The sequence below is a fragment of the Plasmodium vinckei genome (genome assembly GCF_900681995.1).
Source record: "Plasmodium vinckei vinckei genome assembly, chromosome: PVVCY_13".
NCBI lineage: Eukaryota > Apicomplexa > Aconoidasida > Haemosporida > Plasmodiidae > Plasmodium > Plasmodium vinckei.
The window spans coordinates 2,075,625-2,093,416 of NC_051305.1; the positions used below are offsets into that span (position 1 = coordinate 2,075,625).

A 17,792-nucleotide genomic window follows, 5' to 3' on the forward strand; every position below is an offset into this window, starting at 1 on the left:
TTTCTTTTAAATTATATTCTTCAAATTGGTTCGGTATGGCATCACAATGTGTGCTAGACCGACAAAAATGTTTAACACATATATGCCCATAAAGGGCTATTTAAAAAAAATTAAAAAATAAATCAAAAAAAAAAAAAAAGTAAAGACAATACTTTTCACTTTTCTACAATCATATGTATATGGACATGTACAAAAACAGTTTTACAAAAAAAAAGATTTTTACAAACAAATTTATAGAGCTTAAAAAATAATATAATGAATGAATTTTGCTTTTAATATGTGAGGATAGAATAGCATAATCACTATATTTTAAATAGCATAAAAATGTAGCATGGGTAATGATGATAATGTTAGTTGTAGAATAAATGGATGTATGTCTGGTTATAATTTAAACAATGCCAGAAGAGGTAGCATGCAATTGGCTATTTGTCTTAAATAAAAGTTCATACAAATATTTATATTCGGTAATATTTTTGTTGTCATAATTTATGTGTTTTATATTATATCCATATATATAAAGAAAAAAGTTTTTTTTAATACTTTTATCATTATAAATATGGTATAATTTTGTATCATAATTATTGTCTATATTGAGAGTATTTATATTTTGATTAAAAAATAATGGGAATATATAATTATAATAAAAGATTTCTTTATTTTTTTTTATAAATGATGTGAAATAATTGTTTTCATTATTATTTATAGAATAATATATAAAAAAATGTTTTGGACCATCAACTTCAATTATATTATTATCAAAATATATGTCACAAAAAAAAGTTAATATATTTTTTTCATTATATAATTTTTTATTATAATTAATTTTTTTTAAGTTACTGCTTATATAATAATGTGTAATACTTGTTTGAATTTTATTTTTTTTATTTTTTTTTATATTACAATATATATTATATTCTTCTTCGTTTTTGTTTTCCTTATGAATAGTGTTACTACATTCTATATTTTCTTTATTTATTTTTACATAATTCTCCTCATTGTTTAATATAATGAGCTCTCTAAAAATGTTGTATATATGAAATAAAAATTTGTAAAAAGGTACTATTTCACAAGCATTTTCCTTTATATATTTTTTATATACAAATATGTTATGAGTTCTATTTCGTGGGTGTAATAAACTATTTAAATATGTTTTATTTATTTTTTTTAAATGTGCACACAATTTGAGTTTATTTATTTTTTTCATATTTTGCATATAGGAAAATAATAATGGTAAGCAGTTCTGGACGTATATTGATAAAAGTATAATGTTGGACAAAAGATTTTCCGGTAAATATGAATTAAATTTCTTATATTTTTTACTGACAAATATTTTGTTTTTTTTTGAAAAGTTATTCTCGGTACCATAAATTTGTTTATTCTGTGTAGATATAATTTTTTCCTTTTCTTTTTTATCTTTTTTTGGTCTACACCATTTGATGTTGTAGTAAAGATATTTGAATAAGCTCAAAACGGTATATTCAAAGTATGTTAAAAATTTATTGTCATAATTTTTATAACTATTTTTATGTATATATTTGTAAATATTTAGATTGTCTTTATATTCTCTTATATATATATCAATATATGGATCAGATTTATTATCATATGGAATTGGCTTACCATTTTTTGTATGCTCGTTTGTGTGTGTAAATATGTTGTTGTCCATTTCATTTGTAGAATTTCCATTTTTCTTTCCTTCTTCTTTAATTTTAAGGACTAATATTGTGTCTATATATTTATTGATCGAGTCACAAATAACCTTATCATTATAATCACTGAAAGTTTTCTTATTTAAAAAAAATAAAGTAAACTTGATTAAAAGTATGTTAAAAATATAAGTATACTGTAAATTATATTTTTGTAATAAATAAAAAATTAAAGATGAATAATAAATAGATTTATTAAATAAGTAGCTATTAAAATATAAGTAGCATATTATATAAAAATCTTTTTTTATGTTTATAATATTTAAATATTTAATACTATTTAAATATTTTTTTAAAACATTTATATTCAAATTTTTTTTATTATATTTTTTTTTTAATGTTATATATTGAGCAAATTGTTCATCAGTATTTTTTTTATACTTATTTAATAAACAGTCTAAAATATTTTTACAATTATATACATTATTCGATATTAAATCTTTAAGCTCTTTTTTGGTGCCTTCTCTACAATTGTTTACAATGTGTGAATAAGTTTGTCGTATTATAGATTTAGATATGTATATATAAAATAAACATATTTTATTATTTATATCAATATCATATAAATTTGAGTCATTACTAAATGTGTGTGCTACTTTTTCAAAGAAAGAATTTTCAAGCATATCTTTCTTATCATTGTAATTTTTAAATTCATTTACATATAAATTATGATTATTAGGGGATATATTTATATTTGCAAAAATTTCAGCAAGTATATTTAATTGTTCTATATTTAAAAAATTATAATTTTTTGATAGATGATATATATAGAAATCTAGGGCATATAAAAAAATGTCTGTATATAAGCTATAGTTATATCTGACAATGTTTATTTCTTTTTGTTTTTCTCTTTCCTTTTGCTCTACTTTATTAAGGTGATTTATATCTGTCTTTTGGTGTAGATAACCAAGTTGTGTAAAAAAAAAAGTATTTATATGAATAAATGAATTATAAAAATTGTGTTTTTTATCATAATATTCTCGTAAGTTTTTGGAATATAAAAATGTTAGCAATTGTATTATTTTGTTTTTTTTTTCATTGTTATATTCATTTAAATAATGAAAATATTTATATAAAAAAAATTGAGGATTATTATAATCATTTTTATTTAAAATATTTTTTTCATTTTTATAGTCTTCATCCCAATTATATAAATTTAATATATTCATGTAAGTGTCAATATTTATCTTTGACACATTATACAAATAAAGTTTAATTAAAAATGGGTTGGATATGCGATGATTATTCGCAATAGCCGTAGTCATTCTTTTCCTTATTACCCAGTGTAACTTCATTTCTTATTTTCAGATCAACCAACATTTGCGAAAAAGATTGATAATATAGTTGTCAATTTTGGCATATATGTTTATTTGTTTATATATTTGCTTATGGTTACTATGGGGCATATATGGTATTATACATGCTGGTGATGATAATAAGTGTTTATATTTGATCTAGAGCCATTTCTGTACACTTTTAGAGAATAGAAACACAAAATTGAACTGAATATTTTGAAAAATCGAAACATAATATAGAATTATTATTATTCTACATTCATAGTATAATGATTTTACATTTTTCAAATAAATTTAAAAAAATGGATGTTCTACTGTAATTTTTGATAGTCGTTTTGTAATATCTTATTATCCTTTTTTCTCGCATTTTTACTGTAGCAATTATTCTATTATTCTATCATTCCATCCTTTATTTATAGGTTTAAAAAAAATAAAAATAGCAATGCTATATATATTTTACAAAGAATGCACATAGATAAAATTTTTTTTCGTTTTCAAGAACATATCTTTATGGTATTTTCCAAAAAAAAAAAAAAAAAAAAAAATAAAAATAAATATAGCCAACCTTTTCAGTAAAACATATAATGTTGAAAATATCGAGGGGAACTAAATTATTCCAGCCATTGGTTGTAAAATAGAATTTTTAGCCAAACACACATTTATGTATGTTCGTAAATAATTAAACAAGTATAAAAATGTATTATTTATATATATATACATATGGAATAGTGTTATGACCAATTTTACCACAATGTAATGGTCTTCTCTTTATATTTTTGGAAGCATAAAAAAGAAATAAAAAAAAAAGTTATATAGTTGGAAGAATATTATTTCTTTTATTTTAATGTGAATTAATGTGAATGCTTTATGAGGTGGGAATATATACAAATATGTGTTGAGGTATAGAAAGAAAGCTTGTTAATATGCAGTTTGCTTGACTAGTTATTCATTTGGACTACCTATTATTTATAATTATATACATTTCCAACTTCCAAACAAGGTTCAGAATAAAAAAAAAAAAAAGTAAAATGCTTAGGTTGCGACGCTTTAATAAATTATGGACAAGATTTATTTTTTTGAATGTTCGTAATTTTTGTGAGAATAAAAAGATTCATTACAATGGGCCAAAGGATACATATATAAATTCAGGGCTTGAATTAAAAAATGAAGATACAGAAAAGTTAATAAGTTTAATGAAAGAGAGTTTAAAATTAAAACTTTTGACATGTACATATTATTCCGAAGAAATAGGGAAACATTATTTAGAACTAGCAATATTAGAACATAAAAATTTATTATTGAATGATTCGAAAAATCATTATTTAAAAAGTTATGAAATATATAAAAAAATACATAGTGAAAATAGTATAATGTGTGCAAATATACAAACATATATAGGTGTTATTTATAAAGATTTAGGTGATTTAAAAGCATCAGAAGAATTTTTACAACTTTCATTAGCAAATAAAAAATTAATATGTAGTGACAAAAATTATTTAATTGTGGATACACTTAATAATCTTGGATCTTTATATCAACATAAAAAAAATTATACAACATCAATTGAATATTTTGAAGAATGTATAAGAATATTATTATCATCATCGATCAATTTACATAAAAATGAACAAATAGCTTTATGCTATTATAATTTATCATTTTCTTACATAGGAATAAATGATATTAATTCTGCAATAACATGTTTAATACGTTCATATCAAATGGCTCAAAATGCTTTTGGTCCTGATCATATGCTAACAGTTCGAATAAAAACATTATGGAAGCGATTGGAAAATGAGACAGTAGAAGAGAAATGATATATATAATCCTTAAGTCTATTTTTGGAATTTCAAATAAATAGCTATATATGTAATGTCCTACTATTTCGTAAAAGTTGACAATCTGTATATATATGCTTATTATCAACATTTTTTTAATCTGTTTTTGTGATAAAAAACTAATGTTGTAATAGCAATTCCAACCTAATACGGAGCAACCATAATATAAATTAATAAAAAAATAGTATAAATAAGTTATAATTTTTTTAGTGTTAAAATAAACGAAGTAGCATTTAATATTACAAAAAATAAATTCTTTATTATCCTCTATGTAAGCATATTATCATATAGGAACATGAATTTACATATACATGTGTGTGTATAAAAAAATGGATATCATATGCTATGTTGTTTATATAATGTAGAAAAATATAAACATAGGCAATTTATAAAAGGAAATTTAATAAAATATTTCAATTAAAAAGAAGAAAAAAAAAAACAGTTTTAATGAATATATATATTATATACTATGCAGTGTGCAAATTTATTAAAAAAAAAATTAGTTTTTTCAATATATATAAAGTTAAAAAATATGAGAATAACGATATAAATTATATCAATTATTTATAGGCCAGTTGTATATACATATGCACACATATATAAATAATATACACAATACATGTATTTGTTAATTTTTTGTTTTGAATTATTTTATTATACCATTAAGCATATCATATATGCCCAATGGGAAATGTCTGCACAAAAATCTAGTGATTGTTTCATTTGTGGTCCATCGTATAACAATAATTTATTTGTGTATTTTTTGTAATACATATATATATGTATATCTTAATCAAATAAAATATGAGATACGCCATTGTGGTTTATTTAAAATAGTTTATATTTTTAATAACTATATAAAACTTATAACTTTTTGTAGTAATACTCTTTTCCCTATACACAAAAATATGTGCGTGTCACCCAAAAAAAAAGAAAAGAGAAAGAAATATGATGAGATAGAAAATGAAAGATACATATACAAAATTGTAAATATCTTCAAATAATATCTATGACAATAGGTCAATTTTATTATTATTTTATAAATATTATCATGCTTATTATCATGCCTATTTTGAAATGTATGTCTTTTTACTATGATTTAGTCTGTAACAATTTTAACTGGTAAAATATATCTATTTTTACATGGAGAATATTTAAAAAGATTTCATGAGAATTCTTCAGAAGATTCACTATTATCTTTGTTCATTTCTAAATATAAATTTTCTCTTATATCCCTATTTATAGTAAATCCACATATTTGTGGAGTATAATAATTTTTTTTTTTATCAGATAATATATTAAATGATAAGGCAAAAAAGGAAGCAAAACTAGTACCAAAATAAGAACCATCTAATTGATTAATTAATGAATTTTTATGAGGATAATATGTTTCACAACATCGAGGACAATACAAAAGTGGGCTTAAAAATTTAGGTACTTCTGATATAGCTGTTGGTAATAATTTTGCATTATCACAATATATACTTGGGCATGTTCCATAAATACCAGATTTATATTTTTCTCTCATAAGAGCTAAACCTTTTGAAGTTAAAATAAAACGGCTATGTATTAAGCCATATAAACATGCTGCATTTTGTTCATATATATCTTTATTTTTATATAAATCTTCAGATCTTCTATTTATTTCATCATCATCATCTTCATCATAATCATCGTCATCATCATCATCATCGTCATCGTCGTCATCTTCATCTAAAATAATTTTTAATAATTTTTTAAAATGGGGTACTTTAGTTTGTAACCCAATTAAATTAAATTCATCTCTTATGAAATCTTCATCCACTTCTACTAAAAATATATTTTGCTTCAGTTGGCAAAACCACTCGATCCAGGACACCTACATGTGAAAATGGATGTGCAAATATGTATGTATGTATGTATGTATGCACAGATGAATGAACATGCATAAAATGGATTAACATTTAAGAAAACAATACACAAACATATTCATGACATAATGTAATGATGCATGGATTTTCCAGTTTTTTTTATACAAAATTATGATTTTTTATTTTATATTACCGTAGCTTCATTAAAATCGTCTTCATCATATTCGTCGTCATCATCATAATCATCATCGTCGTCATCATCATCGTCGTCATCTTCTTCTTCATCTTCGTCTTCATCCTCTTCTTCTTCTTCCTCCTCCTCTTCCTCTTCTTCCTCTTCCTCTTCTTCTTCTCCTTGTTCGTTTTCACGATCTTTAGCTTCTAATCCTGGAATATGTTCTTCATCTTCATCATGCTCATATTCTTCCTCCTTATAGTCACTTTGTATTTGATTATCAAATTGTTCCCCTGAAATTTCTACATCCTCTTCCTGATTATCTTCTTCTTCAAACGTATTATTTAGGCTGTCATCTGATATATGATCCATACTATTTTTTTAAAAAAACTTTCTAATTATGGAACGTACTTTATATATATTTTTTTACACCTATATGTATTTATATGCGTTTATTTATATGAACTACCTAAAAGTTGAAAATATAAATTTTCCAAATATAATTTTTTAATTGGTTTTAAGAACATATTATGTAATTATTTACAGATATGTTTATGCATAAAAAATTGGAAAAAATAATAAATAGATAATAAATGAAAATAAAAATGATAACAATAATTATATACCAATAGTAATATAATAGCAATAATACGTAGATATGTGGATAGCTAACATACAAAAGAGCACAGAATTTCCTTTATCATGCCTTTCTTTATTTATTTAATTTCATTGTACATATATATTATACATAACTACGCTCAATTTAAAAAATTCGATACAAAAAATTATAAAATAGCAACAAGTACATATTATATATATATAATATATTTCAACTCCTTTACTATTCCAGCGTTATATATAATTTTTTTTCTATATATATTATATTATGCATATGAGTTAAGGTGCTCATATGGGTATATATAATAAATGCATTATTATAATGCTTTATAAATTAATAAAATAATGAATAATATATAGCATCGCTAAATATTAATGTAACGGAAATATTTATATTTATAGTATATATTTATTTATATATTTTAGCATTTATGTATAACAAAAAATAAACCCAGGTATATTTTTTATATTATTCCTTTTTTGGCAGTTTGAAAAAAACCCTTTTCAATTATTTCTATATATATGCCGATATAAAATGGGATGTACATACATACTATATATATATATATATATATTTCATGTTGTATTAATAACACGTATTATTATATAGTGGAAATTAATGGCCTTGGCAAAATTTGATGATATTGAAAAATTTCCTTTTTTATATCCAAATATCGAAGGCCATTACATATAAATTATTTTATATTATCAGTGGAAACTTTTCTATGATGAAAAAAAAATGAAAAATCATAGCAATATATTTCAAGGGGTGTCAGCAAACACATGAATAAATAGTTTACATAAACAAGTTCATATATTTTATATATTCTAAACTTAATATTTCTATGAGTATATATAGTAGGGACTATATTTTACCAAAATAAAATTTTTTTTTAAAACACACTTTTCTATTTCTTTATACTTTTTCTTTAAATCATGTAAAATATATGATTTTTTATTTATTCTGATATTTGTGATAACATTATCAAATAGGGATTGAGCCATTTAAAACAAATGAAAGTCTACATATCCATATGGTTATGCGAAATGTTTTTCTTAAATTTTATACCACCATTAAGTTATAAGATTTGAGGTAAACAATGTGTGTATATGTATATATTTGGTATATGGGTGTTTAAAATGAATAATGTGATAAAAAAAAAGATAAGTAAAAATTTTTAATTATCCATAGACACAAAAAAATGATATGGAATTAGCATATTTTTTCATTGTATTTAAATTAGAAGAAACTGATAATGCATGTTTAAGAATATATGGGTGTACTTATGTAAAATGATGTTTTAGAAACATAAGGTACAAAAATTTATTAAATAACAAATCGAAAGAAAAAGGATATGAATATTTGGTTGTATATTTTAAAAAGATATTGCAATTTTTTAAATCGGTTTTAGCAAAACATTTTAATGAGTAAATTAGGATGGACATTTTTGTTTGTTAATTTTTCTAAAGCTCAAATGTCGAATTTATTATAGATATTATTTTGGAATCTTATTTAGTTTATTTTGTAAATCATTAATTAAATCTTTTAACTTTTTTATAAAGTCTTCATAAATAGGAGTTATGAAATCAATTAATTCTGATATCCTTATATCTTGGTTACTTACATTTTCATATTTCAATAATTCCAATTTTAGATTTTTGGATATGTTGTCGTTGTTTCTTATTGATTCTAAAACCCCCCTTTTTGCTTCTCCTTTTCCATATTTTAAAATGATATGACTTTTATTAAGTTCGTTTATTTGAATCAAGCTATTTAATTTTTTTAATGTAAAGTCACAAACATTCTTTATTTTTTCTTTTTGTTGATTTATATAAGCATTTGGAGAATTGAAAATGTGGGTTTTTTTGCCTGTAAAAAAAAAGTTATAATTATAGCATTTTTAAAACACACACACATTATATATGCATGTATATATATGTCTATTACTTTCAATGAAAGATCGAAGAATTCCATCTATAACATTCAATTTTTCTTCTGGAACAAAACTGTATTTTGATAGACTATAAAATGAGAAGCATATATATATGTTTATTTTGTGAGTAGCAAAACATTAAAATATACGAGTCATCCTTTTTGGTATTATATATACAACAAAATAAATCACATTTAATTATTCTTAAAACTTACAGTTTCACAACATCATCAGAAGTATCTTCAAACGAAGCTTCTACGTCAAGAAATAAATCTTTTATAGTCTGCTTTATTGCATTTATATCATCACTAAAGTCATCAGAAATTTTATCAAATTCTTCAACGATCTAAATATAAAAATTAAAAGGAAAAAAATATTCATTTGATATTCATTTTTGTGTGTTTTTGTTTAATTATTATTCTTATATGTCAATATATATTGGATTTTAAAAAATGAATACCTTATTTTTCGACTGATCAATATTAGTATCTTTCTTATTATGTTTATCTAAAGAGATATTATGTCCTTTTGGGTCAATGTCTAAAAACAAAAAAAAATAATAATAAATAAAACTTCTTCACAATACTTACGAAGGTTCACAATTGGGGGTATAAATATATAAGTTTAAAAATAATTTTTATATTCCCTCATAATAAATGTTTTATGAGTTGTATGTATATATATAGCTTCTCTTATGTTGTGTAAGAAAATATTTATACTTCATTCATATTTATTTATCATATATATGCATGTATTATTTTTCGTTACTTAAATTAAAAGATACAACACATTTTAAAATTATAAATAGGACTAAAATGGTAGTTGATATTTTCATTGTGCTAAACGCTATGTGATAATTAATGAGAGTTGGCTTTTGTGTATTTGTGTTTCAAATCATGAAACCTTAAATTATTGTTGTATATAGGTTTTACACATAAAAGCACAAATTTATATTATTGTGTGAAACCACACTTTTTGTATTAAAAGACAAATAATAAATAAATAAAAAGGAAGGTGTCTGTTTCATATTATAAATTATATATATGTATAATTAAAGACAACATAAGGATGTGTTATATTTTTTTTGTGTCTGGAGTAAAACGGGAAAGAAGTATATCCAAATAATATGTGACAGGTTTTCATTTTATAAATTAAGCAAATGCGGAATATTATTTCAAATGAGAAATTTATAATTGCCCATAACATATATAAGTGTGCTACATTTTTAAAGGCAAAACTTCTCATTTTTTATTAAACGAGTGACGATTAAAAAAAATTGAGCACATAAAAACTCCGCAAATATTGGTATTAAATTAAAAAAATAATATAAACATGCATAAATAATTTTTTTTTGGCTAGCCACAAAAGTTCATACTATATTGTCAATGGTATACATTTTAATGGGAATTAAAGTACAATTTCATATGAAAAAGAAAATAAAAAATAATATATCAATTGTATACACATATATTTATTCGACACAAATCCCCTGTGTTGTATGTTAGACATGTTAATTTTATATATCCAGGAAGTGTTAGCAAAAAATTTATATTATTATAATTTTTTAAACATGCATGTAAAAAGAAAAATAAAACAAAATCGGTAAAATAAAAAATTAAGCTGATAATGGTCATAAATTGGTTGTACTATTTAGGGTGTAGACTTAAATAGCATATAACAAGACGAACTGTTCGCATTTTTCTTTAACCACTTATTCCTCCTATTCAATATATAAAGTGTAATATGTTCAGATTAATTAGTATTTAACCAAAACCGCAATATTATTGGAAAAATATATTATAATAATTTTTCTCTTGAGAAAAAATCACAAATCTCATCAAACGGAAATATGTGTGTATTTTATATATGATAAAAATTTTTAAACCTAAAGATAAAATATATCTATTTATTATAATAATCACCGTTATTTCTATTTATTTATGTGGTTGCGTTTAAAAAAAAAGTTTAGTTCATATATACTTAAATTTTTTTTTTTCAAGTATTTAAATTATACACATTTAATATATTAATCTATGTGTTATTTGGTTTAGTATTTATAAAATTCATAATAATATGAGTTTTTATTCTATAAATAATTTTAATAATTTGTATAATAAAATAATTTCAATTATTGAGGTAAGGAACATCACATATTTTATTGAAAATTCGAGTTTGATATATAAGCACCATCAACCAAAATATATCTTTAAAAAATATTAGTGCGAGTGGGAGAACCTTATATATAATTGTTTTATAAAATATCATGGTATTTTTATGCATACTAATATGTGTATATTAGGTTAATTACATTGAAGAATTGTATTTTGTTATAAACAAAAAAATAAAATATTGTATATTTGTTTTGTGCATTTTTTCTTGTATATATAGATTAAGTATATTATATATATGTGTTGTCGTAATATCAAATATGTGATAATTTAATATGTACCAAATTAAATAGTAATATCTCTAAAAAAAAAAAATTAATATGTACATGTAATATATATAATATCTATTTCATTTTTGAAGGGCGTGAGCAAGCTATAATTTTTAAGAACAAAGCTATTCGAATTTTTTTTTGAATTTATAATTTTCTAAAAATTCCATTTAAATTTATGAATTTTTTTAATTAAAAATATAAAATTTATTATATATAAATTTTCTTCTATTTACTATTATATAATGCAAATTTGTGTGTTATAGATATATTTATATATTATATTTTTTTTAATATACAGCTTTTTTTTTTTACAACTAAAATGTGTGCGCGTAAAAAAATATGCATATAGTAAAAAAAAAAAAAAAAAAAAAAAGCTGGATACTTAAAAAAACATAAATTTACCTGACCCACGCAAATATGTTAATGTTATATTAAATTATTATTTACCTTCAATCGTATTATTTGTTAATTAATTATATTTGTTACTTTCACATTCACGCCTTTTTTATTTACGTTAATTAAATTAATTATATTAACATAATATATTTTTGGCTTTTATTCCTATATTTATTTGTTAAAAATGTTGTTTTAAGTTCTTATAAAAAAAATATAAAACAAATATATAAATATGTGTATATAATATATATTTATATATTTGCAACTTTTTATTTGTTCTAGCTCCTTTTTGTTTTTATTTATTTTTTGGTTCTTATACTATTATAATTAAAAAAAAGATTTTTAATATTTTTTTGTTTTTTTATTTAATACAGGAATCTATAATATACTATATTTTTTAACGTTATATTTTTAATTTTGATTTTTCTCGTTTCTCGTTTTTTGTTTTTGTTTTTCGTTTTTATATTGTATTTCTTTATTTAAAAATGGCTGTTACAAATGAGGAATTAAAAACAGCACACAAAATTGTTAGAAGAGTTTCAAATATTGAAGCTTTTGATAAAAGTGGAATAGTTTTTAAGGTAATAGAAATTGCACATATTTATTTACTTATTTGCGCATTTTTCCCCATTTAAATTTGTCCGTAATATTTATTTTTATTTTATTTTACATTAGGGATATCAAATATGGACAAATAAATCCCCAACTATCGACGAAGATCCCAATATTATGTTTGTTAAGTGTGTTGTGCAACATGGCTCTAACCAAGATAAGTTAAATGTCGTTCAAATTGACCCACCTGGAAATGGAACGGTTGATATTTAAATGAAAGAAAAAATATATTTGAAATAAAGCATGATAAATTGATATCATGGATATTATAACTATACATAAAGGTGTATATATAAATAAATATATGTTTTTTTATATTTCTTTCTTTTTAGCCATACGAAATCGACATAAAAAATGCATGGAATTGTAACTCACAAGTTGACCCTATGTCATTTGGTGATATTGGTTTATTAAACCATACCAATACACCCTGTGTTCTTGACTTTTTGAAGCATAGATATTTAAAGAATCAAATATACACCACCGCATGTCCTTTAATTGTTGCAATAAACCCATATAAAGATTTGGGAAACACAACTGATGAATGGATTCGTAAGTACCGTGATGCAGCTGACCACACTAGATTACCACCCCATATTTTTGCTTGCGCACGAGAAGCTTTAGCAAATTTACATGGTGTTAACAAGAGCCAAACTATTATTGTTTCTGGTGAATCTGGTGCAGGAAAAACCGAAGCAACAAAACAAATTATGAAATATTTTGCTTCATCAAAAAATGGAAATATGGATTTATATATTCAAACAGCAATTATGGCAGCTAACCCAGTTCTTGAAGCTTTTGGTAATGCTAAGACAATAAGAAATAATAACTCATCTCGTTTTGGTCGTTTTATGCAGTTGGCTATATCTCATGAAGGAGGTATACGAAACGGTTCAGTTGTTGCATTTTTATTAGAAAAATCAAGAATTATAACTCAAGATGATAATGAAAGATCATATCACATATTTTATCAGTTTTTAAAAGGTGCAGATAAAGACATGAAAGCTAAATTTGGTTTGAAAGACATTAAAGATTATAAATTATTGAATCCAAATTCACCTGATGTTGATGGTATAGATGATGTAAAGGACTTTCAAGAAGTAGTAACCTCTTTAAAAAATATGCAATTAACTGATGACCAAATTGAAGTAATATTCTCAATTCTTGCTGGTATTTTAACATTAGGTAATGTTAGAATCGTAGAAAAGACTGAAGCTGGTTTATCTGATGCTGCAGGAATTCATAATGATGATATGGAAATATTTAGAAAAGCATGTGAATTAATGTTTTTAGATCCTGAATTAGTAAAGAGAGAGTTATTGATTAAAGTTACTATTGCTGGTGGAAATAGAATTGAAGGAAGATGGAATCAAAAGGATGCAGATGTATTGAAATTGTCTTTATGTAAAGCAATGTATGAAAAATTATTTTTATGGATTATAAAGAATTTAAATAGCCGAATTGAGCCAAAAGACGGATTTAAATCATTTATGGGTATGTTAGATATCTTCGGTTTTGAAGTTTTTAAAAATAATTCATTAGAACAATTATTTATTAACATTACAAATGAAATGTTGCAGAAAAATTTTGTTGATATTGTATTTGAAAGAGAATCTAAATTATATAGAGATGAGGGAATATCAACAGCTGAATTAGTTTACACATCTAACAAAGAAGTAATTAGTGTATTGTCTGAAAGAGGAAAATCAGTTTTATCATATTTAGAAGATCAATGTTTAGCACCAGGAGGATCAGATGAGAAGTTTGTAAATGCATGTGTTGTAAATTTAAAGAACAATGAAAAATTTATACCAGCAAAAGTTGCATCAAACAAAAATTTCATAATTCAACATACTATTGGTCCAATTCAATATTGCTCTGATAACTTTTTGCTTAAAAACAAAGATGTGTTAAGAGGAGAATTAGTTGAAATCATTTTAGGTTCTGAAAATAAGATAGTCAGTGGATTATTTGAAGGTCAAGTAATTGAAAAGGGTAAAATGGCTAAAGGTTCATTAATCGGTTCCCAATTTTTAAATCAATTAACTTCTTTAATGACATTAATTAATAGCACTGAGCCACATTTCATTAGATGTATCAAACCAAATGAAAACAAGAAACCATTAGAATGGTGTGAACCAAAAATATTGATTCAATTACACGCCTTATCTATTTTAGAAGCCCTTGTTTTAAGACAATTAGGATATTCATATAGAAGAACATTCGATGAATTCTTGTACCAATATAAATTTGTAGACATAAGTACTTCTGAAAATTCTGCACTTGATAGTAGAGAAAAATGTAATAAGATATTAAAGCTTTCGGGTCTTTCTGATGATATGCTTAAAATAGGAAAAACAATGGTATTTTTGAAACAAGATGGTGCAAAAATGTTGTCAAAGATCCAAAGAGAAAAACTTATAGAATGGGAAAATTGTGTAAGTGTAATTGAAGCTGCAATTATGAAATACAAGCATAAACAAAATGTTGAAAATAACATATCTTCTCTTATGAGAGTTCAAGCTCATATAAGAAAGAGAATGGTTGCTTAAGGGGAAAGCGCACACCGAGATATAATTTATGCACAAGATAGCAAACATATGCATGCATACATATTCATTTTTTCGTTTGTTTGTATTTTTTTGTATAATATATTTTATTTTTTTGTATATTACTCCGACGTTAATTTGATTTATTTGCTATTTTATTATAATATATTTTTTTCAATGTCATAAGTATAGTATAGTATATATAGATATGAATATAGCAACTTTGTCCTCAATCCGTGTTTTATATGTGTATACATATATGTATGTATATCATCAAACGGAAATTGTTTTATTAAATATATTTTAAAGATCATTTGCCATAAAATAAATAAAGTCTTTCCTTTATGTATATAGTATATAGATGTATAAATAAAGGGATATGGTGGTCATATATAATATTTTAATTTGGCTGTTTTTTGGGGTAACTATTTTTAAAACAATATGAGAATATTTATAGTTTGAAAGAAAACATTTATAAAAAAATTTAAGAAAAACTATTAAGATGCTAAAAAATGCTATTTAATATTTGGTATAGTTGCAATGAACAAAAAAATTGGAAATTAAAAAAAAATCAGACAAAAAATGTAAAAGAGCGTGGTTATAAGTTGTCCTAATTATCTAGCTTCATATTGCATAACTATAAAGAGGGAAAAAATTATAAAAGATATATATAGTATGGATGTAATATATATATATAACATAAAATGAATAATTATGTAGTGGTACAGTGCATAATAAAAGAAGATGGTTTACCTCTTCGGCTTCTTTTCTTAAAAAATATTTTTGATCCACAATTTTTACACCTCAATGATGCATTAGGTGGTATTACTGTATCAATTCCGCATTCTGATTAAAAATATAAAAATTAACGTAAATAAATGTAATGGATAATCATAAAAAACGATACTGAACTCTTATTTATATATTATACATAAATATGAGACAAAAAATATATAATTTGAAAACTGTTTTTTCTTAATATATGCATACCTCCACAAATATAAACAACTGGCTCTGTTGATATGTCTTCGTCATGTTCTCTTATATACATTTTTGGGAATTATATTTATTTAATTGTTTGTTTATATTAGATGAATGGTATAATTTTAAATAAGTTGATCTTGTTTAAATTTTTATTATTTATGTTTTTTCCTCTATAATTAGTTTAATAAAATAAAATTCCATATATATATATATATATATATATACTCCTTTCAATATACTCAATTATTTATATGCGATTAATGTAAGAAGAACCAAAGGAATAGTTTATTCGATTTATATTTTTTTAAATGTTTCGATTTGTTTCATTCTATGCAAAAATAATGTATAAAACTTCGATTTTTATATTTTTTAAATTGTTATATAAGATATTAATTTTTATGATATCATGGGAAAAATATACGCTTAATTTTAAAAAATTGTTATTCAATTATTCTTTATTATTTTTTTGTATTTTTTTATAAAAATTGTATTTATGTAATGGCTTATATAATGTACAGTTACATGAATATCGAAACCCTATAATGCTATATATTTATATTATTGTCACCAGTGGAAAATAAAATAAATAAAACGGTATGCATATAAAGTCGCATTACCATCACGACTTTAAACAAAATGTAGAATGCAAAAATATGTTAAAGCTCCTTATAAATAGTTCAATAATCACAAGTTTTATAATTGTATTAACATTTTAGTAAATGCCTATGAAATGGGAATATTCATTAAACAATTTTTATTTGGGTTTATTTATATATGTGCATATAATAAAAATATTATATAGTATATTTTTATTTTATAGTTTTCCCCGTTGTCATTTAAATTTCAAAATATAAAAACCTTTTTAAATAAATAAATAAAATATAACATTTTATGTGTTTTATAAATTATTAATTTTTCCTTATATTTATCATGTTTGTACCAAATTATACACTAGGATTTAATAGTAAAACATTATAACCTGGTGTAAATGCAATAAAAAATATATGAATTATTTTTATATTATCCTATTATAAATTTTGTTTTTTTTCATAAGTTGCATTTTATGTTTATATAAAGAATAATAATTAAGAAAAAGAAAACAAAAAAAATGAATTAATTATTCTTTGACTATGTAAATATATATATGCATTGTGATATTTGTTAAATGGTGTGGTTAAATCCATTGTGAGCAGATGACTTATTGTTTACATAATTTTTATACCATGATACAATAGTTTTAATTGTGCCCTTTCGCTAATTTATATTCTTAATAATATTTATTTTGAATCATATTTTGTTATGCTCTTGTTATAAGTTTGTATACCCACCTTTTTTGAAAAAGGGGGAATAATAACGTATATGGCTGCTTTTTATTTGCATGAAATAATTAAATGC

The 17,792-nt window shown here is 22.6% G+C and overlaps 6 protein-coding genes across 6 annotated transcripts; 2 read left to right on the forward strand and 4 right to left on the reverse strand.

Moving 5' to 3' along the window:
• Window positions 1-388: 388 nt before the first annotated feature.
• Window positions 389-2,971, reverse strand: PVVCY_1305840 (conserved Plasmodium protein, unknown function; the record flags this gene model as incomplete). Its single annotated transcript, XM_008624255.1, has 1 exon — window positions 389-2,971. The coding sequence occupies one exon, from the start codon at window positions 2,969-2,971 to the stop codon at window positions 389-391; it is 2,583 nt and encodes an 860-aa protein (XP_008622477.1).
• Window positions 2,972-4,029: 1,058 nt separating this feature from the next.
• PVVCY_1305850 (tetratricopeptide repeat protein, putative) lies at window positions 4,030-4,818 on the forward strand (the record flags this gene model as incomplete). Its single annotated transcript, XM_008624256.1, has 1 exon — window positions 4,030-4,818. The coding sequence occupies one exon, from the start codon at window positions 4,030-4,032 to the stop codon at window positions 4,816-4,818; it is 789 nt and encodes a 262-aa protein (XP_008622478.1).
• A 1,186-nt stretch (window positions 4,819-6,004) lies between these two features.
• Window positions 6,005-7,236, reverse strand: PVVCY_1305860 (casein kinase II beta chain, putative; the record flags this gene model as incomplete). Its single annotated transcript, XM_008624257.1, has 2 exons — window positions 6,005-6,697; window positions 6,883-7,236. The coding sequence occupies 2 exons, from the start codon at window positions 7,234-7,236 to the stop codon at window positions 6,005-6,007; spliced, it is 1,047 nt and encodes a 348-aa protein (XP_008622479.1).
• A 1,742-nt stretch (window positions 7,237-8,978) lies between these two features.
• Window positions 8,979-10,251, reverse strand: PVVCY_1305870 (sporozoite protein essential for cell traversal, putative; the record flags this gene model as incomplete). The annotated part of the gene is made up of 5 exons (XM_008624258.1): window positions 8,979-9,352; window positions 9,431-9,504; window positions 9,632-9,762; window positions 9,877-9,956; window positions 10,185-10,251. The coding sequence occupies 5 exons, from the start codon at window positions 10,249-10,251 to the stop codon at window positions 8,979-8,981; spliced, it is 726 nt and encodes a 241-aa protein (XP_008622480.1).
• Window positions 10,252-12,737: 2,486 nt separating this feature from the next.
• On the forward strand, window positions 12,738-15,416 carry PVVCY_1305880 (myosin A, putative; the record flags this gene model as incomplete). Its single annotated transcript, XM_008624259.1, has 3 exons — window positions 12,738-12,833; window positions 12,928-13,065; window positions 13,197-15,416. The coding sequence occupies 3 exons, from the start codon at window positions 12,738-12,740 to the stop codon at window positions 15,414-15,416; spliced, it is 2,454 nt and encodes an 817-aa protein (XP_008622481.1).
• Window positions 15,417-16,027: 611 nt separating this feature from the next.
• Window positions 16,028-16,464, reverse strand: PVVCY_1305890 (DNA-directed RNA polymerases I, II, and III subunit RPABC4, putative; the record flags this gene model as incomplete). Its single annotated transcript, XM_008624260.2, has 3 exons — window positions 16,028-16,050; window positions 16,167-16,259; window positions 16,404-16,464. 3 exons carry the CDS (start codon window positions 16,462-16,464, stop codon window positions 16,028-16,030), a joined length of 177 nt encoding a protein of 58 aa, XP_008622482.2.
• Between the last annotated feature and the right edge of the window lie 1,328 nt (window positions 16,465-17,792).